This window comes from Pelobates fuscus, chromosome 4 (assembly GCF_036172605.1).
Source record: "Pelobates fuscus isolate aPelFus1 chromosome 4, aPelFus1.pri, whole genome shotgun sequence".
Lineage (NCBI taxonomy): Eukaryota > Metazoa > Chordata > Amphibia > Anura > Pelobatidae > Pelobates > Pelobates fuscus.
The window spans coordinates 68513855-68541374 of NC_086320.1; the positions used below are offsets into that span (position 1 = coordinate 68513855).

Genomic DNA, 27520 nt, shown 5'->3' on the forward strand with positions numbered 1-27520 from the left:
ATCACCATAAATTAATTCTAGGGGAGCATAATTGTCCATTTGCTGTTTGGAATTTTGCTATAAAAGCAATCGGCAGATGACAAAGCAATAATTAAATATAATTAAATAATGATCTGATATTAGGTATTATAATACCTAATTATAAATCATAACCTGATCTTTAGAACACATTTATTTGTAAGTATGTTGAGTATTATCGCATACGGAACACATGAATATTGAGTTATCTCTAGAATGTAAGCTCGTTTGAGCAGGGCCTTCTACACCTTCTATTCATGTGCGTCCAACTCGTCTTTGGTGCAAATACTTGTCTGTTAGTCCACCTATTGTACAGAGCTGCAAAATTTGTTGGCGCTTCATAAATACAAACACCTATAGAATTCTTGTATTTGATTTGTTTTAACTGAAATTGTCATTTTTCATAAATAAATGAAATTCTCCAGATTAAAACTATTTGGACACGTTCAAATGATAGCAATTGGACTTTGCGTGCCCAGCATAACAAAAGAGCCCCAAAAAAATAAAACAGAAAAAAATATTAATTGAAAGATGAAGTTTGAACATGATAATTAATAATAATCTGATATATGGCAAATTAATGTATGATACAAAGTAGAGACAATTTAGAACCAAGAGGTAAATAGAGGCAGTTCTACAGAATGGGGATATAATTATTAATTTTAGTTCTGTGTCTTTGAGAAATGCATTCGGCGATCCATACAACATTCCTGCATTCTTGCTCCTTCAACTTAATGTACGCATAGAATACACCGAAGTGGAACTGGTTGTTAAATGCCAGCACATTCATTTGTACCTAGGAAAAATAATACAACATAAATATATTACTATCACTGTGAATTATATAAATACGCATTGTCACGCTATACATAATGAAAAATTAATATCAGTAAATCAACCACTAAATGTACTATAGTACACCTCCTCATATTACACCTGGATTTATTTTACCTGCATTTGTCAATGGGACCAGGAAATAAAGCAACTTGCCAAAAGTACTTCTCTTAAAGTAACACTCTGCGAAAGCTGTAGTTGTTATGATGTCAGTAGGGCCCTGGCAACCTTCAAGTGTAAGTAGACAAAGCATTTTTTAAAGGCTTAACAACTTACTTGGCTTCTGCCAAGTGCCGGTCGCCTCCTCCTTTGGAGCCTGGGCGCTTCTGTTATCTTTCCTGGGCTGAGCCCTGCAGTGGCTGAGAGCATCACCTGAGGTTAAGGAGTGAGTCCAGTCATGTCCCTACCCTACCTCCTACACTCAGTGCATACTGGTTATGCCCTGGAGCTGCTTTTTATAGACCAGGCAGAGGAACAGGTCCTGTTAGACTTCACAACAAGAGTGGCAGTGTTGGAATGAGGTCTGTGCATTCTCCTTCCTACCGGTCACCTGTATAGGGCCAGCCAGCCCCACACCACCCCTCAATTACAGGTTACTGGGCAAAACACTATTTTTTTGTGATCTAGCCTTGTTGTATGCATTTCATTTTAAAATTATTATATATGCCATTTAGCACTGTAAGATATTGCAATCTAATAAAAAGAAAATCATTTATAAAATATTTCTAAAAATGCCAATCTACGCACTCATAAAGTGCAGGGTGTATTTACTCTTTTCAATTACAAGTAAAATCTTAAAACACAAATAATGAATACACGTCAGAAGTACAATGTGTGAGGTTTTATATATATCAGTGTTTCTGTCACCATCTGGGATTGAATAATTTGCAATGACCCCTGACGGTGACTTTGTTGCCTGATGTCTGGTGGCCTCGGGGTGCATGGGAAGGTAATTTATACTTAACCGGGGCCTGTGCAATGCTCTTACTGACGGTCTTTTTGAGCTACTGGTGCTTCAGCTGCGAAGAGGCTACGTTAGCCTTGTAATTTCATGCATGTGCAAAAGTATAACACTGAGGTCAATGAAGGATCCTGTGAGACCGTGGGCCCTCCATAAACAATGCCTTCTCCCTCTTAGCCATAATGATGGCTGAGGCAAATGACAAACCTTGACGAAGAATTTTTTTTTTTAAAGTTTTTATCTTAATAAAGTGGCAGTGCTGCTCTAATATCAAAAACATTTAAATCAATATTTTATAGTGATATTAATGTTCACGTTATTGGTATAAATATTTAAAACACTGATTTACTTTGAAATATTTAACTGTATTTTTTTACCTCATTTTCAAAAAACTTGTCTTCCAATGTTTTTTCTCCGGCTCCACTTCCGACACCTTCAAACAATGCTTTGTATTCCTAAAAACACAGGATGTGAGCCATGAGTATGTATTGAGTTTTATAGAAATGTTATTATTATTCTCATTTTCACTAAAAATCAAACAATAATACAGAAGGAAAACAAGATATTGGTACATCACATCGATAAATAACAATATAAATAAACATGTGTATGCAAAGGTTGTGATCACATTTTATGGCGTGACAGGAGGCGGACTGCTTTGTGCCTTTAGAACCTTGAACATTGCTTCTTCACCCTGGGAAAACCCCAGTATAAAAATACTGCCATTGGTTGTCGCAAGATGCAGCCACGGCACAAATCAGATCGGAGTTTCATTCACTCGAATGAAATTCCGATTGAACAAAGTCCCAAATTGCATCCTAACACGAATGGAGAAACTGTGCTTATTCTGTTAGGACGCAATTCGGTAGTTTTGCCAGTGTTCTGTCTAAATGACAGGACGTTCGGGAAAAGTGAAAGGAGCACGGAGGAAAGGAAAGAATTATGGTAAAATTGCTTTGACCACCAGAAATGAAGCACACTTTGCTCCTCCGCTGGTCAGAGATGGTCAGATGGAGAAAACCTCCATAAAACAAATAGTCCCTACTTTGTCTTATGTTTTAAAGAAAACTAGAGCAGACAGGAAGAAATGAAGAACAGATCCTGACAGGGAGAGAAGATGAATTGATTAAAGAAAGGTAAGTTCGGCATGACAGTGCCGCTTTAAATTAGCAGGTTTGGAGCTGCATACCGCATAATATTCTGCAATATTCTTCACTTGATCATAGTCATCAGCATTGGCAAGCAGCCTCAGTCCTTCAGGGTACAACCTTCCACAGGTGGGGTACAATGTCTCTCTTTCTTCCTTGTTGAGTTCAGTTCCAAAGGAATTGATTGTGATAATAAATGCCCGTCTATCAGCTTCAAACTTGATGAGGAAAAAAATATTAACATCTACCCATAAAATGTTAGGCACATGATATTATGCATTATTAAAGTTGCCACAAGAAACATGAAAAAAAAAATATATTTTTTTTTACTGTTTTATACATTCACTGTCACTGCACATTTTTGATCAAGGTTTTTTTTTTTTTTGACATTTCACTCATGTTTTGTATGATATTCATTTCACTGTACTTCATTTTAAAAAAGTACCACACTTACAGTTATTTAATGAAGTGAGAATTCTAAGAGAATTTAAAATTTAAGGCCAAAGATAAAAAAAATTCCAAGTCAGCTATGCTTCCTTAAATTTTACATTTACTTTTAATTCCTGACAATTCTTAGTGAGAGAAAATCATAACCAAACAAGAACTACAGGTCTGTAAAAAGCCAACTAGAATCCATAATTTCAAGAAGACCTCTAATTCTGAGTGTGAGAAACGAACGTTTGCCACAAACTCTTGGAGGAGTGTGGAACTGGACTCCTGCCCACCGACTATGGTCCAGGTTGGAGTCCCCGTTCGGCAGTTACCCTGCCTAGCTGCCATTAACAGCTTTTCCTTGGTGCCCCTGGTTCAGCACTTTCCCTTCATTCGAATGTAACTGAACACTTGCTTCCTGGTAGCCTTTCGCATGAACCAAACCCACAAATGGTCCTCAGCAGTACTTAGCCTCGACCGGTATGGAACTAACTTCAGCATGAGGACTTTGTGGTTTCCGGTCATGTCAGCGGTACTTAGCAGTGAATGTTATGGAACTGTTTTTGGAATGAGGTGACCTTGCGCTTCTCGGACAACTTGGTCTGGGGTTTTGTACCACTTTGCGACCTGCCAAGAGCCCTTTTTGGAGGGAAGGTGCCTGAGACAAAGGAAAACAAATCCTCCCTAAGAGCCAGGCAGAGCACTCCGTATTATGGCCGCAGGAGCTCCGCTCCAGAAAGTTGATAGGCCAAAGCACCAAACTCTCTGGAACTATTTTGGGCATATGACCACGTGTGCACCACGGCATATGACCACGGAAGCTTTGAGGAAAAAGGGAGCAGGGATATTAGACGATAGTTGGAAGGGGAAGATGGCTTCTTTAGGATGGGTATGACAGTGGTATGTTTAAGCGGAGCAGGGACAATACCAGAAGAAACAGAGCAGTTGAAGATGTAAGTTAAGGATGGTACAGGACACGGGGAGAGAGATCTGATAAGGTGAGAAGGGATAGGATCAAGCGGACAAGTGGTGGGACGAGAGAAGAGGAGAAGCCATCTCCTGTTTAGTAGCTGGGGAGAAGGCCTGAAAGGAAGAGAAGGTATGGTCCAGGTGCAGTTACAAGAGAGAGAAGCAAAGGGAGAAGAATTTTTTTCCTTAACTGTTAAATGACTAATCTCTCATACTGTTTCCAGTTGCAATGCTGTCAATGTCAATGAAAAATAAATAGATAAGTGAAGCCGTTATGTATTTTTTGGAAATATTTACTTACCTCAAGGATGGGACACATTATATCTTTGGTAGTTCCTCCTTGTGCGTCACAGAAGTTATAGAATGCTTCAAGGTAGGACTAGTAAAAGAAATTAACATAACAAGAATATGTGAATTATATTATAATTTTAATTTATTCTACAGGACTTTTAACTGGGGGGTTGGTAATTCTAATTAAAAGTTCATATGTAGTGTATCTGTTATACACATGTCAGCATCATAAACGGTGTACTACCAGTTTGATGATAAAAGTAAAAATTAGTTTTGATACAATATATAATAAAAAAAATTACAATTTCCAAAGATAGTCTATGAAAAAAGTTATTGATACAAAAATGGAAAAATCTGCAGAAATATTTGAACAAACTTCTTAACCAACACATAAATCTATCATAATTCCATTTTTTTTCCCCCGTTTTTTTTTTTTTTTTCTGGTACATGTTATGCTATTACATGTATAAATCATTTTAAGTATATATTAATGTTCAGGGATACTGAAATAACACCCTTTTAAATTTCTATGTTTTTAATATCTTAGTTACAGCTTCCTCCACTTTTGCTTCAGATCAGTTCCCTTTTAGTTCCATTGTTCCCTTATAAGGATTATTGATGTATACATCTTGGCACTGGCATGTTTGCGCCTCGTTTTGACCCTCCCTTTTTTGATGTTGAGGAACTTCCAGGACTCGAGATATGGTAGTAGAGGTAGGAAGCAGTATCCAGTGTACCCCAGGTAAGAAGTCAAACTGTTCTATATGGTTTGACTCCTGACAATGGAGGGGGTGTCGCCAGGACACTATTGACACCATAATAACTACAGAGAGCTATAGTGGTTATGGTGCCTTGAGTGTCCTTTATACATCGCCTGTTCACACAGAAAAAAACAAAAAATAGAACACTTGCATTCAGTGAGGTATTACTTGGCGAGGACATGAGTATGAAGTCTTAATGAAATTTGTTTTGTTAAATAAATAAAATAAAAACGGCAGTTGCGAGACATCATTTCTTCTAGAAAACGGTGCTAATGATCAAACAAAAAAGAACTAGCATATTCAAGTAATTATTTCTTTGCTTCCTTAGAACAGGACAACTATAGTGATTTACTGTTTGAGATGTGTATGTGTTTTGACAGGCGATTAAAGGGACACTCCACTGCCCAAATGCAAAACAAATAAAAAACACTATTTAGTAGATACGCACCCAATGAAAAAGGGATTCATTTAATTATACATTTCTAAAAACAGCTTGTAAAAGTTGCAGATCTCTTGTCTAACACCTTTTCAAATCCCCCCTCTCTACCACAGCCCAGACTTTCTGTGACTGTTCAATGCAGGTCAATTAGAAGTCTTTGCAAGGCAAGTGCTCTGGGCAATTGCTGCCTCTTGAGTTTAAAGGGACACTATAGTCAACATATAAAAGCAAGAAAGACAGGTCCCCCAGCCTTCTTTCTTGCTTTTATATGAACTTGCCATAAAAAAATAAAAAAAAAAAATCCAAACTTAAATCCAAAAATAAAACTTACCTCCGTTCCAGCGCCGAGCTCCCCGCTAGGCCACGCCCCCTTTTTCATCAAAATGACGAAATCGCAGGCCCCAATAGGACGCTTCTCCTTGAGAAGCGTCAACGCGATGTGGTGCGCATGTACGGTTTCGCGCTGCACCAATCAAATTCTTCATAGAGCGGCATTGAATGCCGCCCTATGAAGAAACTCAGCGCTCAACCACACATGTGCGTGGAATGTGCGTTCGCGAGCTGAGCTGTCTGACTGACAGCTCAGTTCGCTTTCTATACCCGCCCCCCTCCTCAGCCAAACTGTGTGTTTGCATGTTTGCATAGAGATTTCTCTATATATAGTGTTTCTATGCAAACATACAAGTAGTAAAAAATTAAAGACATACACACACACACACTTTTTCTCCATCCATATCCATCCATCCCCATCATCCATCCCCATCATCCATATCCATCCCCATCATTTATCCCCATCATCCATATCCATCCCCATCATCCATCCATCCCCATCATTCATCCCCATCATCCATATGCATCCCCATCATCCATATCCATCATCCATATCCATCCCCATCATCCATATCCATGCCCATTATCCATATCCATCCAGTCACCCACCCACACTCAGTCACCCACTCACCCTCAGTCACCCACCCACACTCAGTCACCCACCCACTAAATAAGTTTACTTACTCATTAAGCTGAAGTTGTTCAGGTGACTATAGTGTCCCTTTAAACAAACCAGGAAGTAACAGGACTGGTTGTCTGATTGACAGCCAAAATCTGCACTTTTTGTGAAATATAAAAAAGAGGTCACACTCTTCACCCTTAAAGCACTTTAACGAGCCAAAGTGCTTTAGGGATGTGGAGTGTCCCTTTAATATTTGAGGCCAACCTGTCTGGTATTTTCACCTTAGCTGCCAGGATGGAAATTTAGTCAACTTTCCCATACTGTGACCCAGTCACTAGTGGACGGCATAAATACTGGACTATTTTTACAATGTGTGACGTGAAGATTTTTTATTTTTATTTCAATCACACCACTGTCTGATTTAGTTGCATGCTTTCCTGATTACTAAACATTTTGTGAAAACTCATCACGTGTCTGATTTAAAATCCATGTAATACTTTGCAATCCAATTAAATTGAAAGCCTGGGTAATTGTTCATTAGATAGAAAGGGAAGTGGCAGTATTGCTTGTACATAGAGAATGTGATGTTTTAGTGAAAAAATAGAGCATGCTGTTTAACCCCTTTCCTCACATCTATGTGTATACCAATGCTAACTTTCTAGTTGCATAGCAAAACATTGCAAACCAAAATGTAGCATTTAAAATTCTTCTTGCCTTATATTTGTTCCAGCACTGTTTATTACCCTATATAGAAATATATGTATCTAAGACAGGGGTAAGCAACCTTAGACACTCCAGATGTTGTGGACTACATCCCCCTAATGCTCTTACACCCAGAATGCTGGCAAAGCATCATCAGGGAATATTACTTTACTGAGAGGGTAGTGGATGCATGGAATAGCCTTCCAGCTGAAGTGGTAGAGGTCAACAGAGTGAAGGAGTTTAAGCATGCGTGGGATAGGCATAAGGCTATCCTAACTATAAGATAAGGCCAGGGACTAATGAAAGTATTTAGAAAACTGGGCAGACTAGATGGGCCGAATGGTTCTTATCTGCCGCCACATTCTATGCTTCTATCATGGGAAGTGTAGTCCAAAACATCGAGAGTGCTGAAGATTGCCTACGCCTGGTAGAGCTTCATTTTGTCTCCCCACCTGTTTGCCTGAGAATTGCAAATGGCAGCCCACTAACTCCTTCAACACTTTACAGCAACATTTGTTAGTTCTTTAGGCATGGATATACACTTGACTAAAAATTGCCAAGATGGCTATAAGGGATAGGTGGAAGTGGTTGATCAGTACCAGCACCCGAAGAAGCTCTTTTTTAAAACAATGTTTACATTTAAATAAATCACTCTTTAAAAAGAAAACGAAACACGTAAGTGTCCAGCGATGAAAAAACAAGTTTGATTATACCTTAAACAACTTGTTGCGCATAATTTCAATATTCATCTCATCCATATCGTTTTCAGACAGACAATCTTGGAAAAAAGCCGCTAATATGGAAAAAAATAGTTACAGTGTAAAATTTAAATACAAACAAAACAATACTTGTTACTCTATGTACAAAACGAGGTAATGCAAGCAGAAATCTTTATTTTAGGATATAGTACAGTACCCATAGTTAAGTACAGTAAGGCGAAGCATGACCAAACATGTCTTGATTAACATAAAACTATCAAGAAATACACAACAGAATTATAAATCTCCTTTAGGAAATTATGGGCACGTTAGAACACCTATCATGGAGACATTGATGCTTCAACTCAAATTTCTTTTATATAGGAAGTGTATGTAAAAAAGGTATTACAAGATACAAATTGTATCTGTTTTATATAGGAAGGTAGATAAACACAGACAGATAGTCATATAGACTGACTCGATCGATCGATAGATTGATAGACAGACAGACAGTGTGGATGGACCTATGGGAGCATGCCAGATAGGGCAGGATGGACAACCTTTAAAATAATTCCATCTTAGAGGTTGCTTTGGTGTTTCAAACAATATGTTCTCTGGTAAATTTTGCAAACAGCACATGTTCTCATTAACGTCAAAACTCATACCAAGACATCTTCAAATTGGCACTGTTTGTATTCTTAATGGCAATGATTGAATACATAATATATTTGGACTAATTCCCCTGATAGCCACATATTATATTGAAATACAGAATTTAGATGTATCTACCGAGAGGGGTGTCAACCAAAATAGCATTGAAGAGTTCTGCGGGCGTCTGAGCAATGTTCACAGCTTCCATCTGCTCGAAGCTGCCCAGGGGGTGGCATTTAGGAACCAGTTCAGAAATAGGTCTTTGGTGCAAGGTCCCCGTTATCAACAGAATCATGTTATCAATCATGTAGCTGTATCTGTATAGAAAAAAATTAAAAAACATTATATATATATCTATCTATCTCAGCAGGAGAAGCTTGCCTTTTCTCTACAGGTCTAAACGTTGGAACCCCAAAAAAATTCTGCTGGCTTAATTGTTGCCCCACAAAACTCAAATTACGTGTAACCCTTTTTCACAAGTATTGTTCGCTTTCACAGAAAGGACATGTTTATACTTTTATAAACAATATAATTAATTCATACAATTTATTGTGGAACTGCACGTTGGATCTTAAGCTGAGTAGCAAGGATTCAATTACTATAAGCATGAGAGCAGGCTAATAGAATAGTAAGTACAAAAGCTTAGATAACAATTTTATTTAACGCAGCATAAATCCCATATACCTCTGCATAGAAGGGATTATACAGGGTTAAGGAATGTGTTTTGGAGATCTTGGATCCCTCATTATTATTATTTAAATATGTCCACGTTTATTTTTAAAATCTCTCCAGTTTTGTAGTAAAGAAGAACATATAATATTTGGAAGGGCAACCCCACTGCATCATTGAAATTTTATAAAACCGTTCAATACAAAATGTCAAAGCTGTAATATAATTATAGATAATAGATCGCAGGATAAAACGCAGGAAATTTGAGTGGGTGGGGGGGAGAGGGAGGGAGGAAATTTGAGGGAGTGGGGGGGAGAGGGAGGGAGGAAATTTGAGTGGGTGGGGGGAGGGAGGAAATTTGAGTGGGTGGGGGGGAGAGGGAGGAAATTTGAGTGGGTGGGTGGGGGGAGAGGGAGGAAATTTGAGTGGGTGGGGGGGAGAGGGAGGGAGGAAATTTGAGGGAGTGGGGGGAGTGGGAAGGAGGAAATTTGAGTGGGTGGGGGGGAGAGGGAGGGAGGAAATTTGAGGGAGGGGGGAGAGGAAGGGAGGAAATTTGAGGGGGGAGAGGAAGGAAATTTGAGGGAGGGGGAGAGGAAGGAAATTTGAGGGGGGAGGGAGGAAGGAAACTTGAGGGGGGAGGGAGGAAGGAAATTGGAGGGGGGAGAGGAAGGAAATTGGAGGAGGGAGGAAGGAAATTGGAGGGGGGAGGAAGGAAATTGGAGGGGGGAGAAGGAAGGAAATGAGAGGGAGGGGGAGAAGAAGGAAATTGGAGGGGGGAGAAGGCAATGAGAGGGAGGGGGAGAAGAAGGAAATTGGAGAGGGGGGAGAAGAAGGAAATTGACGGGGGTAGGGGGAGAGATTGACATCCATCACACACACACAATGCACCCCTTGCACACAGAAAAACACACAATGCATTACACACAGACACACATACACAAGCAATGCATCCCTTACACACAGCAACACACAATGCACCCCTTCCACACACTCAGTGCATCCCTTACAGCAGTGTTTCCCAACCCAGTCCTCAAGGCACACCTACCAGTCCAGGATTTAGGTGTCTAAGGTGTTTTTTCTAAAAACACCTTAGACAAAACTGGGTAATCCTTAAATCCTGGACTGGTAGGTGTGCCTTGAGGACTGGGTTGGGAAACACTGCCTTACAGACACACACACTGCATCCCATACATACACAAATTCACCTTGCAGCCCTTACACATACAAACACAGATTCACACAATGCATTCCTTACACACATCAGGACATCCCCCCCCCCACACAGACACACACCCCTGTGAACAAACTCATTGGTGGAACATGAAGGTGGACCCTGGGACCCAGACCTTGAGCTGTGTAAATGGCCCTCAAAAAATGGAGCTGCTTCCCGTTCTCCCAGAACATTGATTTTTGTGACCACAGTTACAAACCGCCTCCAGAGAGCCTGTTCTACACCAGACCAGTGGAGCCAGACGGCAGCTGAAGCCCATCATCATCCTCATCTGGTTGTAAGTAGGCAATCTAGTATATTATTCGTGGCACTAATCTCTAATTTACCTCACATTAAAGGGACACTATAGTCCCCAGAACCACTGCAGCGTAATGTAGTGGTTCTGGTGTCTATAGCCTGTCCCTGCAGGCCTTTTATTGTAAACACGGCGGCACTGCAGCACTGTGTTAGCTAACATGGCAGATTATATGGGTGGGGCACTGTGATGTCACATGGGGGGCAGCAAACTTTACTTTTGCCTTGGGCGGCAAAAATCCTTGCACCGGCCCTGCAGACACTGCATCCCTGTGGGCGGACTCGGGGGGGGGGGGGAGGAGGACCCGGGTGCAGGCGCCGGGGGGCCTAGACCTTGAGCTGTGTCAGGGGCCCCAAAATTTCTGATGGCAGCCCTGGTGGGATATGCATAAGGCTATCCTAGTGTCACGTTAAATAGCCGACCGCGGCAATGGGGGTGTGGCTAAGCTCCGTCAAACCCGGAAGCATGAGGAGACATCGGGAGGCTTAAGGCCTGACACCTAGCTATAAGATAAGGCCACGGACTAATGCAAGTATTTAGAAAATTAGGCAGACTAGATGGGCCAAATGGTTCTTATCTGCCGTCACATTCTATGTTTCTATGTTTCTAGACAATATAAAGCCATGTCTTTGTTGAGGAACAAGACATGTAGCAGTAAATCATAAAGTGATTACAGTGATACTACCCACATATTGTAGGTCATAATTTTATATGTAGTGATGACTTCAAACATAAACATTGAGTTCTCAAAAAACAAACAAAAAAACAACAACAACTTACGTAATAAAATTAAGAAATGTGGCAAGTGGCTCGAAAGCATGGTTTCTAAAGTAGTGGAACTCCGTCATCAACTTTTCTTTCAACTTTTCATCAATCGTAGATACAGTGAGTTGTCCTGTTTCATTGGACAGGAAACTTCCATAATCAGTTGATTGTAAATGTAGCTTTAAATCTAAAAAAAAATGTAAAGGGAAGTGTTTAGAACCACATGTCTAATTCCAGTTTTATTATGAAGTCAGCCAAAGAAGGCCATACATGAAATTTATTCAATATGTTTGGGGCAATTTATTCACCTGAGACTAACATATTACATTGTGCATATATTTATTCATATACGGATAATGAAAGTACCCACTTCAGTTGTTGATATTTCATAAACAGTTGTGTCTAAATAACTAAAATTGTTACTAACATAAGTAACTAAGTTTTTACTAACATTCTAAAATTTTAAAAAAGAATACATTTATGAATTCATAAATAAATAAAAGAACATATTTCTTTAACAAAAACGACTATTTTTAAGCAAATCCAGATCTAGTTTAGTAAAACTGATCTCAAGCTGAAATGTAAAGATTTGCACAAACCTTGGTCTGTATAGGATTCTTTGTGCGTTGCTGATGCTGTCTGTATAATAATAACTTCTAAGTCGGGTTATATAAAGTAAACCCGTCATCTACAAATTCATATACAGATAGTTGCAATCTATACATTGTGTTGGCAAAACTGACACCAAAATATATAATTACTTAAGTTTGATTCCTTCACACACAGCATGACACCTTGGAGTGAACAGAGTGATTGACAACTATTCCGAGCATCCATGTGCAGTCTATACTGCCATGATAACAACATGCCAACAGTATAGCAGTTAAAACCAAAGGAGGTCAAAATTAAACGATCTTTCATCAATGTAACTGTTAGCACTTTGGCTATAACGAGATGAATATGAATGCTTACATTGTTTAAAGTCATCTGTCATGACAGATTTTCACGATCTCTTTCTCACGCAACTCTGTTAATCTCTATCGATGATCAGAAGACGAGGGTATACCATTGCTCATCATCAGGATCAGAATTCTGGGAATTTGGGCTCGTATTGTATATATTAAATCAATTATGCCTTTTTATATACTTAAATAATGCATATTTTGTATGAAAGCGTCACTCCAACCATCATAAACACGATGGCCCATTGTAGTGATAATGATGTGGCACCGTTTCCTGATACTGTGGCAAGCTGTTCTACAATGGTTTGCCCTCTTACCTTAGCCCCTGATGGGTGCAAACTCTCTTCTCAAGCGGGTTTATGTCATCCGGCATCTGCCGATCCTGCAGCCCATTCATTGGCTAAGAGCATTAGCTGACCGCTCTCAACCAATGAACTCAACTCTGTACATAGAAATTTGCACAGAATCGACATTAGCCAGCCGCTGATGACTCCCCAAAGGTGCTGCCACTGTTGGCGTTACACCTCAAGCAGCAAAGCGGCTCAACAGAATATTGTAAAATTCATAAATTGTAGATTTAACTATTTGAGGACCATTTGCTAGCCACCATGCTGGAACAAACGCCTCAAATTATCATCATTGTGATACACTAAGTAAAGATTGAGCTGCCTAATTAGATGCTTTATGAATGGAGGGCCGAATCAGAGTAGGTCAGCCCTTTTGGGCACTAATATGAACGGAACAAATTGTGAAAATGGTGTGAATCGTGTCCTTATTATGTCTAAATTTAGCAAGGGCATGACGATGAACACAAGAGGCTGAGTCACTTTTTGGAGAGCATTGCCGTTTAATCTACTTCCTTATTTTATAGGGTGTAGCTCCTGTCTGAAATACAGAAACACAGTGACACATTATTTATACAGGCATACAGCTAGTATGTCTACCTGTCATTTTTAGAGATTAATATTAGATGATATAAGTAACCTACATATGTGTTGTATATTAAACAAAATATAAAGTGATAACGTGTCTCCGTGTGTTTGTTCAAATGAACAATACATTTTTATCCTGTTAAACTACATGCACAGCCTAAATTGTTGAAACACTGTTTTAGAGTATACTAAACTGTATCTTATGAATGTTGTTTAATTCACAAGCTATCACAATCCTTTTGTAAAATTCCTAGCAGCTATAGATTTATCCCCTCAGTGGCAGAAATCATTCGAGGAAATATACTTCCTCTTCTGCCTTGCCAAATATTTGCATCATACGCACATGCTATAGAAATGTAAGCCTCCCTTGATAGGTAAAACTTGCTGGGAAGGAGCATGAGTAGTGGTCACGTGGAAGAATGGTCATGTCATCAAATCTTAAAGGAACACTCCAGGCACCAAAACAACTGCATCTAAATTAAGTTGTTATGGTGCCAGTAGGCACTCTCACCTTAAAGGGTTAAAACGTTTAACCCCAAATTTGCCTCCAGCGGTCATATCAACACCCACCCATGTGGCATCTGGCTTCTGAATATTCAGTTTCAGGAAGCGCGGAGTGCTGCCGGGCAGGGTCACCGCTGATTGGCTAAAATTGGTCAGATGACACTCTCAGCCAATCAGTGACTCCCCATTCTCTGAACTGGCTTGAGAAAGATATATTTATTTTCAATCCAGTTTTATGAGTAGGGAGTCACTGATTGAGGCATTTAGATGAAGTTGTTTTGGTGTCTGGAGTGTCCCTTTAAAACTGCAGCCTCGAAACTGTGGAAAGAGCAGTCAGACTTGCTAGCAATTCCATCCATGCTGTGTTATGAATGGGATTTCTGCCAACTGTTTAACCACATGTCCCATGATCAGTATAGATGCTTCTAGGTCTTGCTGAGCTCACTTAAGATGCTGTAAAGCCTAGGCATTTACTGTAACGCATTGAAGCCATTCTGAAGCATGAGACGCATTGCTTTATGCTTTGAGTGAGCACTGCAAGCAAGGAAGAGCACACTAGAAGCTTTTAAATAAAATGCTGGTTTCTTTTGAAATTGTTACTTAAGTAAGATGGCAGGGGAGGGGCGGCTTTCTGCTACCCTCTAAAGCACCGCAAACTGGAGTACTGTGAATTAGTTCAATCAGTGATTACTATTTTCCATTTGGATGAAGCACTATGTTTTCTGTTGAATCTGGGTTTAAATTATTTCAGACCAGGAAAAACCTGTTTGCAAACCTACAAGGCTATCACATTTTTTTTTTTTTTTTTAAATCTTTAAATAAACCCACAAAGCCCAGGCTGTAGCGTATTGAAGCTGATTTTGTCAGTCAGGACAAGGTTTGTGTAAAGCAGCGGTTTTACATGATCTTCACTAGACATGACCAAATGATACTGAAAGCCACCAGCACAAACTGCTTCAGCTGTGAGACATGTTTGTACTCTAATCAGGGCGCATAGCTCAGCTCCAGACCCTGTTGCCAAAACACATTAAAGGTCATATTGCTATAAATGACTGGGAGTAGTGACATTGCTGATGCACAAGGTTCCGTATCATTAAGCAGCAAAGTTAATTGAGGAATGGAGAGATAGGTGGATCATTGCTCTAATCTGTGAAACATCAGAGGGAATGGCACAATAGTTAAAGAACTAAGAACACCACTAGGGCGAATTCACTAAACACCAAGTTGTAGTGACCTGCACAATATGGCAAAATTACGGATAACAGAGCTATGATGTGGCTAAAGCAGAATGGGAGATTTTTTTTTTCCCTTATCAGCACTTTCTGCCTAAATTTTGCAATTTGCTTTTTAATTCGGTACATTTCAGTGTTTAGTCAGCAAACCCCTATTTGAAAATGCAAATATTTTGGAATTCTTGTCATCATACTACGGTGTAATAAGCTCTTTGTTAGCCGTGTTTCATAATGTCATGGAAAATAATACATGTCACCAAAATACATTACATTAACCCCTTAAGGACCAAACTTCTGGAATAAAAGGGAATCATGACATGTCACACATGTCATGTGTCCTTAAGGGGTTAAATAAATACATTACATTTAAACACAGAGCTTCCATGTGAAATAAGAACAAAGCTGCAGCATCATGCATATTGGTTTATCAGGGACACCCAAAACAATGACAGCAAGAACACAATACAGAGACTAGAGTACTATGAAGGGAAATATCACCTGTCTGATACATAGGCAGCCTGTGTGGTCATAGGTGATGGACAGCTTATTTAGGCGTGCGGAGAAGCAGCACAGGAACATTAACAGGACTATTTACTAACCTGAATTTTAGGGAATTTAATCCAAACTAAAAAATCTGTTTGTTTTTATTAAGTTATTGTCTCACTGAAAAGCAAGCATGTCAATGCATACAGGAAATTAGGGAAAAGGGGGCTAAAGCTTTTATGGAAATAGTGCCTAAATGTTATGCAATAAATTTCATAGCTCTGAAGTGCTTAAGAAACTCGAGAACTAAATGACACAAAATACACATTAAGCCTTTCGATTCTTTTTAATACTAGTGAAATAAGTACATCCAAACCCTTCACTATCAGTGCACCCCTTCACTACCACCAGAAACACACACAGATACTCAATTGCAGACACACACACACACACACACACACACACACACACATATACCATTACACACAGCCAGGCAGACACACACAAACTGAGAAGCATGTATACACATACTGACAAGCATGCACAGGCAAACATGGATACACCCACACTAACAGACACACTGGCAGTCACACATACTCCAACAGACATATATACCAACACTGGCAGAAACACACACATACTTACCCTGCTACACTGCAGATTTGTTCAGAAATGGTTTGAGCACCATGACAAAGAGTTCATTGCATTGGCCTCCAAATTCCACTGATCTCAATCCAATTGAGCATCTGTGGGATGTGCTGGAACAACAATTCCGATCCATGGAGGCCCCACCTCGCAACTTGCAGGACTTAAAGTATCTGCTGCTAATGTCCTGATGCCAGATACCATAGGACACGTTCGGAGGTCTTTTGGTGCCCATGCCGCGATGCATCAGAGCTTTTCTTTTGCAGCACAAGGGGGACCTACACAATACTCTGTAAAATGACGCTGAACGTCTTTACATTCTGCATGAGAACATCCTATGTCAAGAAAAACCCCATAGGAAAACATTTAGGCAATGCTTTCATATGGGGTAGGCCTAATGTGCAAAGTGCTCACCACGCATGTGCATTAGGTCCCCCTCATCAGCTAACGTCAGAGAGGCAGCACGCGACCTAGCGCTGCATGGCATGGGTACTGGAATCTGGTAAGTGAATAAAGGGTAATTTAACCCTTTACATCAGAGGAACACGTTAGTGCTATGAATAATAATTAACATCGTGACTGAGCAATGTATACTTTGTTGGGAAAGAAGGAAGGGTTTAATAATGTTGTTTTTTTTTTTTACTAAATGTATAATACATGTATAGTTCATGTGCTCTATATCATAAAATGTAATAAATTAATTGTTTAAAAATAGTTTAAAGTGAATCTCAGAATTTAGGCCAAAAAAATACAAAACTGAAAACGCAACTAACAGAGAACATTTTTAGGCTCTTTTGGCTTATAATTAGTATTTCAATTACATTTTCTTTGAATTCCTTACAATTCACACTTTGGTTAAAAAAAACAAAAAAAAACTATATGTTTCCTCTGTGCTGTAGCTTTATTATGTAAACACTTGATTGAATGGCTCAGTTGTAGTGCAACTGTGTTTATGCAAACATCGATGTTGTCTGTAATATCAGCCCCAGCTGGATGAATCCATTCTAGTCAGGCCCGATAGGAGACCTTACGAGGCAAGACATAGCAATGAAGGACATAATGAAATCTGTCTGATAAGAATAAACTATGATTATTTATGAATAGAGTGGTTTATTCCGCAGCAATGCATACATTCAATAAAAAGTGCACCAAAATATTTACAATTTGTTTATTTTCAAATTGATTATCCAAACTTGTGTAAGTTTTTATTTTATAAATTATAATATCATGTTAACTGATAATTTTAGCTTGGAGCCTTTATTTAGAAAATTGGACCTTAGCTTTGAATGATACATTTGAATTAATTTGACTTAAAGAGTACATGTAACAATTCTAAAAATATCACAGTAACATATTTAAAGCCCTATTTATGATGAGTGTGACATACACTGTTGGTGTATTATAATGATGTGACTTACAGGTATATCAGTTTACCACATGCTGGAGGTTTAAGATAATTTATGGTCAGGGCTGGGGGATTAAATTTAGGGGGACTTAGTGTTAAGGGGGTCTTAGAGTTAGACTATACCGGTACCTATCACTCCCAGTCAGGCAACAATTTTCATCAGTGGTGGAAAAACCATGGGATCATCCATAGGCAGAGCCAATTCCCTGTATCCGTCACTAGTGACAGCTCTCGGGATTGATTCTGTAGCTCCCAGAGTCTACCGTTACTCATTTTTCAAGGGAAGGGGGGTGATAGTGCAGCTTTAAATGGCATTTCTTATACATATACATTCTGTATATAAATAGAATACTATTCCAGACTGATCATGTCACACAATTTTGTTGTGTGGCCGACAAGTTGCAAAAAGTCCTTCCAATTATTCTACAAAGACTGCAGGACAACCAAGTTAAAAACATGTGGGCACTGCAGAGCATGTCAGCCCATATACAAGTACTTCACCCCTAATTGGCTTTTAATTCTGTTGCTAATGTGTGCCTGGGAAAAAAAATCCCTTTAGGACCAACCAGGCCATCTTTCCCAGCTGCAGCTACCTTCTTATTTGGATCTCAGACCTGTCAGTCATGGCATGTCTACTAATCATTCTGTCATTCAAGCTTTAAGCTCGCTAACTCTTTTTTAGGTTAGTATAAAACTTGGCATGACATTCTGCCTGCTGGTTTGCTTTCTAATACAGTGTTTCCAGAAGATAAATTGCATTACAAATAAAGGCTATTCGGTGTCCTTTCATTGGCCTTCAAAAATTAACAAATGTTGCATTTAATGATTTGCAGGTGGAGTATACCTTGACAGCCCTTTTATAGGCATGCATGATTATATATATATATAAAAACTTCTAAAGCAAGTTAACATCTGATTTACTTGTTTTTTTGTTGCATTGTTTTACTTTTTTGGAATTTTTAACACAAAATGTCACAATGTACTTTGATTTATTGTATATATACATATATACAATAAATCATATATATATATATATATATATATATATATATATATATATATATATATATACAATAAATCAAAGTACATTGTGACATTTTGTGTTAAAAATTCCAAAAAAGTAAAACAATGCCCAAAAAAAAGTAAATCAGATGTTAACTTGCTTTAGAAGTTTTTATCTCCTGCTCTGTGAAGTGAACTTTAATCACACACAGGAGTCTCCTGCAAGCTCTATAAGGGCGCAGAGCCGGATATAAGAAACTCTGAACAGAATATGAAACAAACAAAATTTAAACATTAGAGCTCCCTTTCCAGGAAATGTTTAGGAATGCTGTGCAAGTCACGGAAGCAGGAAGGCATACAGCAGGAGGGTATTGTTGTATAAACAATTTGATTTAACTCCTAAATGGCAGAGAATTGAACAGCTAGACTTCAGGGGCATGATCTATACACCAAAGCTGCTTCATTCAGCGATAGTTGTTTTGATGCTTATAGTATCCCTTTCAAATCAATATATCTGAGCGAGACTGACTTTTTATATCACATCATGCCTATAGTATCCCTTAAGTGTGTTTTAATGGGGCATTCTAAGCATTATAAGCAGTAGAGCCTACTCTATTGTATGACTTTGTGTCCCAGTGCTTGTCAGCGTTTGTAATGCCAGTATGTTTGTTTGCGTGAGTAGTCTGTGAGTAGTCTGATCCTTCCCTCCAACTGAATAGTCCCTCCACATTTACGTCTCGATTTAATATTGTTGAATAAGCTTTCCAAATGATTTAAAGGGACAATGTAGGCACCCATCCCACTTATCTTATTGAAGTGGTCTGTGTGCAGTTCCCTCAGGCCTGTGTTTCCCCATGGGCACACTGGGCAGTTGCCCGGGGGCCCCACAAGCATGGGGGCCCCACTGCGCTGCCCATGTGCCCAGACCGACTGGGGAGATCCGGCCTATGTAGAGCTGGCCCTGCATTTTTGATGTGGGCCCTCTCGGGCCGGTGGGGAGATCAAAGATCTCCCTCACTGGCTCAAAGGCCCTTTGTTAGAGGGGAGAGATGGTGGGAGGACCCGAAAGGAGAACGCTCCTCCTGCGATCATGCTGGGTGAAATGGCAACACTCCACACAGCGCTCAGCTCAGGAGGAGAGGAGCTGCAGGCCATAGATCTACTACTTATCACCGGACCACCAGAGTTGGCAGTGTTCTCCCCTCCTTTACCAAAGGTAAGAAGAAAGGTTGGGGGGGCATAAAGATTTCATTAATAATGCACATTTATTATTTCAAAACAAACAAACAAGAAAACCTTTGCTCCATGTACCCCTCACACTCTAAAACACACACACACACCACTCACTAGACATGTGTAATTCGTTTCGGTCTGAATATGAATTCGGACGAATTTCGGACAATTTGGACATTCGGGTACTTCCGAATGTCCGAATTGCCGAGGTCCCGAAGTTCCGAAATTACCGAATATCCGAAGTGTCGAAGTGCTGAAGTGCTGAAGTTGCCGAAGTTCCGAAGTGTCAAAGTGCCGAAGTTCCGAAGCACAGTATTGCCTAAGTACTAATATACTTACCCAGTGAAAGAAGAAGAATGTTACATTGTAAACAATTTTAAACAAAAAGTATACAAACATAGCCAGGATTCAGCTGTAAGCATTTGCAACACTTACAACAATCAAGTAACATACATTCATATAAAATGTAAGTTACTTGGCCAGTCAGTGTAATGACAGGAATGAATAAGTAGATAAGTAGCCTTTTAGCTATCTACTAAAAGGCTGAAAGACCTAAATTGGTCTTTCATCCAAATTTACTAATACTAAGTAAAGATTACTTAGTATTAGTAAATTATGCCCCTACTTGCTATACCGTGAGTAGGGGCATGTCTATTAAACAGTGAGCAGCCTGTGGCTGCTCACTGTAAAAAAATAAAATAAAAAATAAGGTCAAACTAAAGGTGGGACCTATTGCCCCCCCCGGCCCCCACCCCTGAGCGGGGGCCCTAAATACTAATAAGGGAGGGTACCTAATGTCCTCCCCCCTGACCCCCACTCCTGAGCGGTGGGTGGGGGCCCTAAATTATAATAAGGGGGGGACCTAATGTCCTCCCCCCTGGCCCCCACCCCTGAGCAGTGGGTGGGGGCCCTACAGTAAAATAAGGAGAGGACCTAATGTCCTCCCCCTTGGCCCCCACCCCTGAGCGGTGGGGGCCCTAAATACTAATAAGGGGGGGGACCTAATGTCCTCCCCCTGGCCCCCACCCCTGAGCGGTGGGTGGGGGCCCTACAGTAAAATAAGGGGGACACACGTAATGTCCTCCCCCCTGGCCCCCACCAATATATCCACCAATCAGAGAGTTATGAGTCAAATTACACAGCGTGGGAAAATTCCAAAGAACTTTCGCACGCTGTGTAAAATGACACAGAGCACTCTGATTGGTGGATTTCAAACCAACCAATCAGAGTGCTGTGACAGGTAAATGTAGAGACTTACCTGTCAGTCTCTTCATTTACCTGTCAGAGCACTCTGATTGGATGGCTTAAACCCACCAATCAGAGTGCTCTGAGCCTAATTGCCGGGCAGGGCAAGGCTTTATAAGCCTTCCCCCGCCCTGCAGAGCTCAGTCTGCGCGGAGCCCTTGCCGGGTGAAAAAGGATTTTTTTTTGTGCTCATTTTTTTTTTTAGAATTGCGTCGGTTATCATGGTTTTTTATTTGGCCTTTTTTGGGGCTTAAAAAAGAAGATTTTAGAAGAAAGAAAACATTGAATGGTAAGTTTTTTACAGGTACTTAGTTAAAGGTCCCCCCTCATTAGTTTTTAGGGTGAGGGGGGTAGGTAGGGGGATAATTTTTATTGGGGGGAGGGGGTGACTAGGGTTTGGGGACCCCTAGTCACCTGGGGGGGAACATTTTTTTTAGGGCCCCCACCCGCCGCTCATGGGTGGGGGCCAGGGGGAGGACACTAGGTTCCCCCCTTATTACAATTTAGGGCCCCCACCTGCCGCTCAGGGGTGGGGGCCAGGGGGGAGGACATTAGGTCCCCCCTTATTAGTATTTAGGGCCCCCACCCGCCGCTGAGGGGTGAGGGCCAGGGGGGAGAACACTAGGTCCCCCCCTTATTACAATTTAGGGCCCCCACCCACCGCTCAGGGGTGGGGGCCAGGGGGGAGGACATTAGGTCCCCCCCCTTATTAGTATTTAGGACCCCCACCCGCCGCTCAGGGGTGGGGGCCAGGGGGAGGACCTAAGGTCCCCCCCTTATTAGTATTTAGGGCCGCCACCCGCTGCTGAGGGGTGGGGGCCAGGGGGAGGACACTAGGTCCCCCCCTTATTCTTGTTTAGGGCCCGCACCCACCACTCAGGGGTGGGGGCCAGGGGGAGGACATTAGGTCCCCCCTTATTCTTGTTTAGGGCCCCCACCCACCGCTCAGGGGAGGGGCCAGGGGGAGGACATTAGGTCCCCCCCTTATTAGTATTTAGGGCCCCCACCTGCCACTCAGGGGTTGGGGCCAGAGAGATGGACATTAGATCCCCCCCTATCATTTTATTTTAGGGCCCCCACTCGCCACTCAGGGGTGGGGGCTGGGGGGGCACTATTTTTTTTTAACAGGCTGCTCACTGTTTACTAGACATGCCCCTACTTGCGGTATAGCGAGTAGGGGCAAAATTTACTAATACTAAGTAATTTTTACTTAGTATTAGTAAATTTGGCTGAAAGACCAATTTAGGTCTTTCAGCCTTTTGGTAGATAACTCCCTAATACCGTGGGAATTAGGGAGTTATCTACCAAGCGGCTGCAAGAGAAGTCCCGAGGTGCCGAAGTCTCGAAATTCCGAAGTTCCGAAATTCCGAAGTGTCGAAGTGTTGAAGTGCCGAAGTTGCCAAATTTCCAAAGTGTCGAAGTGCCGAAGTTCCAAAGTGCTGAAGTGCCGAAGTTCCGAAGTTGCCGAATTTCCGAAGTGTCGAAGTGCCGAAGTTCCGAAGTGCTGAAGTGCCGAAGTTCCGAAGTTCTGACGTTGCCGAAGTTCCGAAGTTTTGAAGTGCCGAATTGCCGAATTGCCGAAGTCCCGAATTGCGAAAATCCCGAATTTCGGAATGCCGAACCGAACTGAAAATTTTCCCCATGCACATGCCTACCACTCACATCTTACATACAGCACCTCTCACACACACACACACACACCACTCACACACAGCACCTCTCACACACACACCACTCACACCTCACATACAGCACCTCACACACACACAGCACCACTCACACACAGCACCCCTCACACACACACACACAGCACCTCTCACAGCACCTTTCACACAGCACCCTTCACACACACAGAACCATTCACACACAAAGAACCATTCACACATACAGCACCCCTCACACACAGCAACGCATACACATCACCTCTCGCACACAGCACCTCTCACACACAGAACCCCTCACACACAGCACCCATCACACACAGAACCCTTCACACACACAGCACCTCTCACACACGCAGAACCCTTAACACACACATAGCACCACACCACACACACACAGCACCACACACACACACACACACACACACCTCACACACATCACCTCATACACAGCACCCCTCACACACAGCACCTCACACACACAGCACCCCTCACACATAGCACCTCTCTCACACACAGCACCCTTCACACACACACACACACACACACACACACGCACACACACACACACACACACACACAGCACCCTTCACACACACACATCACCCCCAACACACAGCACACCTCACACACACAGCACCCATCACTTACAGCACCCCTCACACACAGCACCTCACACACACAGCCCCCTCACACATAGCACCTCTCTCACACACAGCACCCTTCACACACACACAGCACCCTTCACACACACACACACATCACCCCCAACACACAGCACCCCTCACACACACATCACCCATCACTTACAGCACCCATCACACACTACAGCACCCCTCACACACAGCACCTCTCATGCACACAGCACCCTCACACATACAGCACCTCTCACACACACAGCACCTCTCTCTCACACATAGCTCCTCTCACAAACACACAGCACCTCTCACACAGCACCCTTCACACACACAGAACCATTCACAATCACAGAACCATTCATACACACAGCACTCCTCACACACACAGCACCCCTCACACATGCAGCACCTTTCATGCACACAGCACCCTCACACACACAGCACCTCTCACAAACACACAGCACCTCTCCCACAGCACCTTTCACACACACTGAACCCTTCACAAACACAGAACCATTCACAAACACAGAACCATTCACACACACACATGACCGTTCACACACACACACAGGACCGTTCACACGCAGCAACTCACACACAGCACCTCTCACAAAGCACCTCTCACACACAGCACCCTCCACACACACACACAGCATCTCTCACACACAGAACCCTTCACACACACAGCACCTCTTTCTCACACACACACAGCACCGCTTACACACAGCACCGCTCACACATAGCACCTCTCTCACACACAGCACCCTTTACACACACATTATCCCAACACACAGCACCCCTCACACACAGCATCTCTCACACACAGTACCTCTTACACACAAAGCAGCCCACTTACAGCACCCCTCACACACAGCACCTCTAACACACACAATACTCCTCACACACAGAGCACCTCTCACACACAGAGCAGCCCTCACTTACAGCACCCCTCACACACACAGCCCCTATTACACACAGAACTTCTCACACACAGCACCCCTCACACACACAGCACCTCTAACATATAGCACTCTTCACATATACAGCACCCCTCTGCACAAACCCATACACTGCACCCCTCACTGCAGTCTGTGTGTATTTAGCAGTCTGTGTGTGTGTATTCAGCAATCTGTATGTTTTCAGCAGTCTGTCTGTGTGTGTGTGTATTCAGCAGCTTGTGTGTGTATGCAACAGTGTGTGTATACAGCAGTCTATGTGTGTGTTTGTGTGTGTGCATTCAGCGGACTCTGTATGTATTTAGCAGTCTGTCTGTGTGTACTCAGCAGTATGTGTGTTTACTCAGCAGTCTGTGTGTGTGTATTCAGCAGTTGGTGTGCATGTATTCAGCAGTCTGTGTGTGCATGTGTTCAGCGGTCTGCAAAATTAAATATCTCTCATAATATTAAATAATTTTAAAAGTTTATGCAAAAATATGCAATCATTTGGTAAGCTTATCCAGCAATAACAATGAAGCCTTAATTCCCCCATTCACATGCCAAATATGTTCATTTAAACTCCTTTAACACCATTTGCCACCCCCTACCTTTTAAAATCCACCTCCCATCCAGGAAACAGACTTTCAGTATCTTGGTGCTAAATTTAAATATGTGTATCCACAAGAAATACAATGCTTTAGTTTGTTGGATGTAGTCGCTAAACAGTAAAACAGAAATGAAAATAAATTTGCTAAACTGAGTCCAAAATTGTGAAACTGTGAACGTTAGACATTGTTAAAGATTTGTTCAACTCACACCTTGGTCAGAACACAAACATCACACGTGTATATATAGTGCCCTTTCAAACCGTTGTTCACCTTCAGTGTATCTGAGTTGCATTAAAACCCAATATCACCCAAGATCCTCCTACTTCAAGGTCACTCACTAACAGGCTATTCACTGGAGTGAGAAGTCAAGGTGAATTCAGAGTGAATTTTCAAATTTAAGGTCAAAATAGCTGAATTGGAAACTTTTTCTAAGTCAGCTATGCTCTCAGTTTGGCTACTATGGCCTTACATTTTACATTTTCATTAAAATTCACTTTGATTCCAAGAGGACAGGTCAGGGAACCACTGCTCTAGTAGAAATGCAAACAAATGTATAGCTCGAGAATGAAGGAAAATTATTTCATTTGCTTTATTCCCCAATCTACGATATCATAATGTATTGCTATATGCAAATTAAAAAATACCCCTCTATTTATCTCCTTTCTCGCACCCACTTTTCCACCTTACTTCTACCACATAATATAGATGGTCCATAAAACCAAGACCCAACTTTTTGTTTGAGTTTTGATTTTAAGGACACCATATTACTATAGTTGGTATGTTGGAACGTTTGTTAAACTCTATAGACATTAAAGAAAACAACAAAACATTTCTCTAGATTAGTGTACATTTGCTTCATATTATCTTAGTAAAAGCTATATAAATTTATGCTCCACATTCGTTGCAGATTTTAACTGATGGGTATTGCTCTAATAATCCAACATATTTGACCTATCTAACACGATTCAATGAGACGATTTATGATGAACTATCATTGTATGACCTTGACTGTGCCTGACGTCCAAGATTCACACTAAACTATGTAAGTGAAATGTTTTGTAATCTAAGAGCCTTACCTTCAAGGGTTTCACATTGCGCTAAATTGATGTAATCGGATGATTTGAGGATTCCACCTTTAAATCCCCTGACTAGCCCCTCCAGGTAGCCATTATCCACATTGAAATAAAACTCAGATGTAGGCATGGTGCAACTGACAATTGCTGAAGGCTCTCCTGTCTGCAGACTGACTTCAGAAGGCTGTGATTTCCACTGAGCTAGAGGTTGGGGAATTACTGTTTTGGATGTTCCTGTTTCTCTGTTTTTACACAGTTCCTCTTTGTTTATTGTTCAAACACATAACTGCAACCAACCAGTCAAACAGAGTTATGTTTTAACCCAATCAGTTCACAGAAATAAACAAAGTATCTCACAAGGAATGCTGTGAGGTCTGTTCACCAAACAGCAAAGGTGGGGACTTCAAAATCAATTTAAAGAAAGAAAGAAAGAATCAGAAAAAAGGGAATTGTAAGGTGAAACATGTTTGTTTACTCTGTAAAGAGACCCCCAGAGGGAATTCATCTCAACAGAAATTGAAATTGTTTGGAAACTCTTAAAGGGACACTCCAGTCTCATAAAGTACAGTACGTATTTATTATGGTGTTAAAAGACAAAATACATTTTACATAAAAGATCTACGGGTCTGTAGGACCCCATAATTATCCCTAACAGGACTAAATGACTCTCTCATGATCACAAACACCACTTGCACAGTGGGGTTATTTAATTTTTCTTTAAATTATGTGGGGGCCCTGGACACCAATGCTAACGAGGGAGTCCCTGCTACCTCCATCCCACATACTATAGGGCACAATAATAATAATAATAATAATACGTTGGCATTTAAAAAGTGCCAACATATTCACCAGCACCGTACAATCTGGAAAAATCCAATACATAATAAACAGAAAGGCCCTGCCCGTGAGCTTACAATCTATAGGTAAAATACAGAAATGAGACAATAAGTAGCAGAGGAATTTGGAGGGGATGACAGAGAGAATTTATAGTGTGACTGCAGTGATTGATAACATGTGAAGGGAATGAGGAGGTGATTGACTGTGGTTCTAAACAGCTGGAGGAGTCATGCTATATAGTTAGAATGAACCAGGGCGGGCGGGAAGAGGCGTGGGTGGATAGAGCTGAGTAGAAATTACGTTTCTTAG

General features: G+C 41.2%; 1 protein-coding gene across 1 annotated transcript; it reads right to left on the reverse strand.

Annotated features, from left to right (window-relative positions):
• On the reverse strand, positions 1-26586 carry ATP6V0D2 (ATPase H+ transporting V0 subunit d2). The gene is made up of 8 exons (XM_063450338.1): positions 26378-26586; positions 11832-12003; positions 8995-9173; positions 8221-8300; positions 4664-4741; positions 3003-3179; positions 2191-2268; positions 1-814 (listed from the first exon to the last, which is right to left on the reverse strand). The coding sequence occupies exons 1-8, from the start codon at positions 26502-26504 to the stop codon at positions 653-655; spliced, it is 1053 nt and encodes a 350-aa protein (XP_063306408.1). The 5' UTR covers positions 26505-26586; the 3' UTR covers positions 1-652.
• Positions 26587-27520: the final 934 nt, after the last annotated feature.

Excerpts from the sequence above, each read along its gene's own strand:
- ATP6V0D2 (XM_063450338.1), bottom strand. The coding sequence starts at position 26,504 with ATGCCTACATCTGAGTTTTATTTCAATGTGGATAATGGCTACCTGGAG. Across the intron at positions 9,174-11,831 it reads ACATTTCTTAATTTTATTAC|ATACAGCTACATGATTGATA; the intron begins GTAAGTTGTTGT and ends TTTTCTATACAG. Across the intron at positions 3,180-4,663 it reads TAATGTGTCCCATCCTTGAG|TTTGAAGCTGATAGACGGGC; the intron begins GTAAGTAAATAT and ends TTCCTCATCAAG.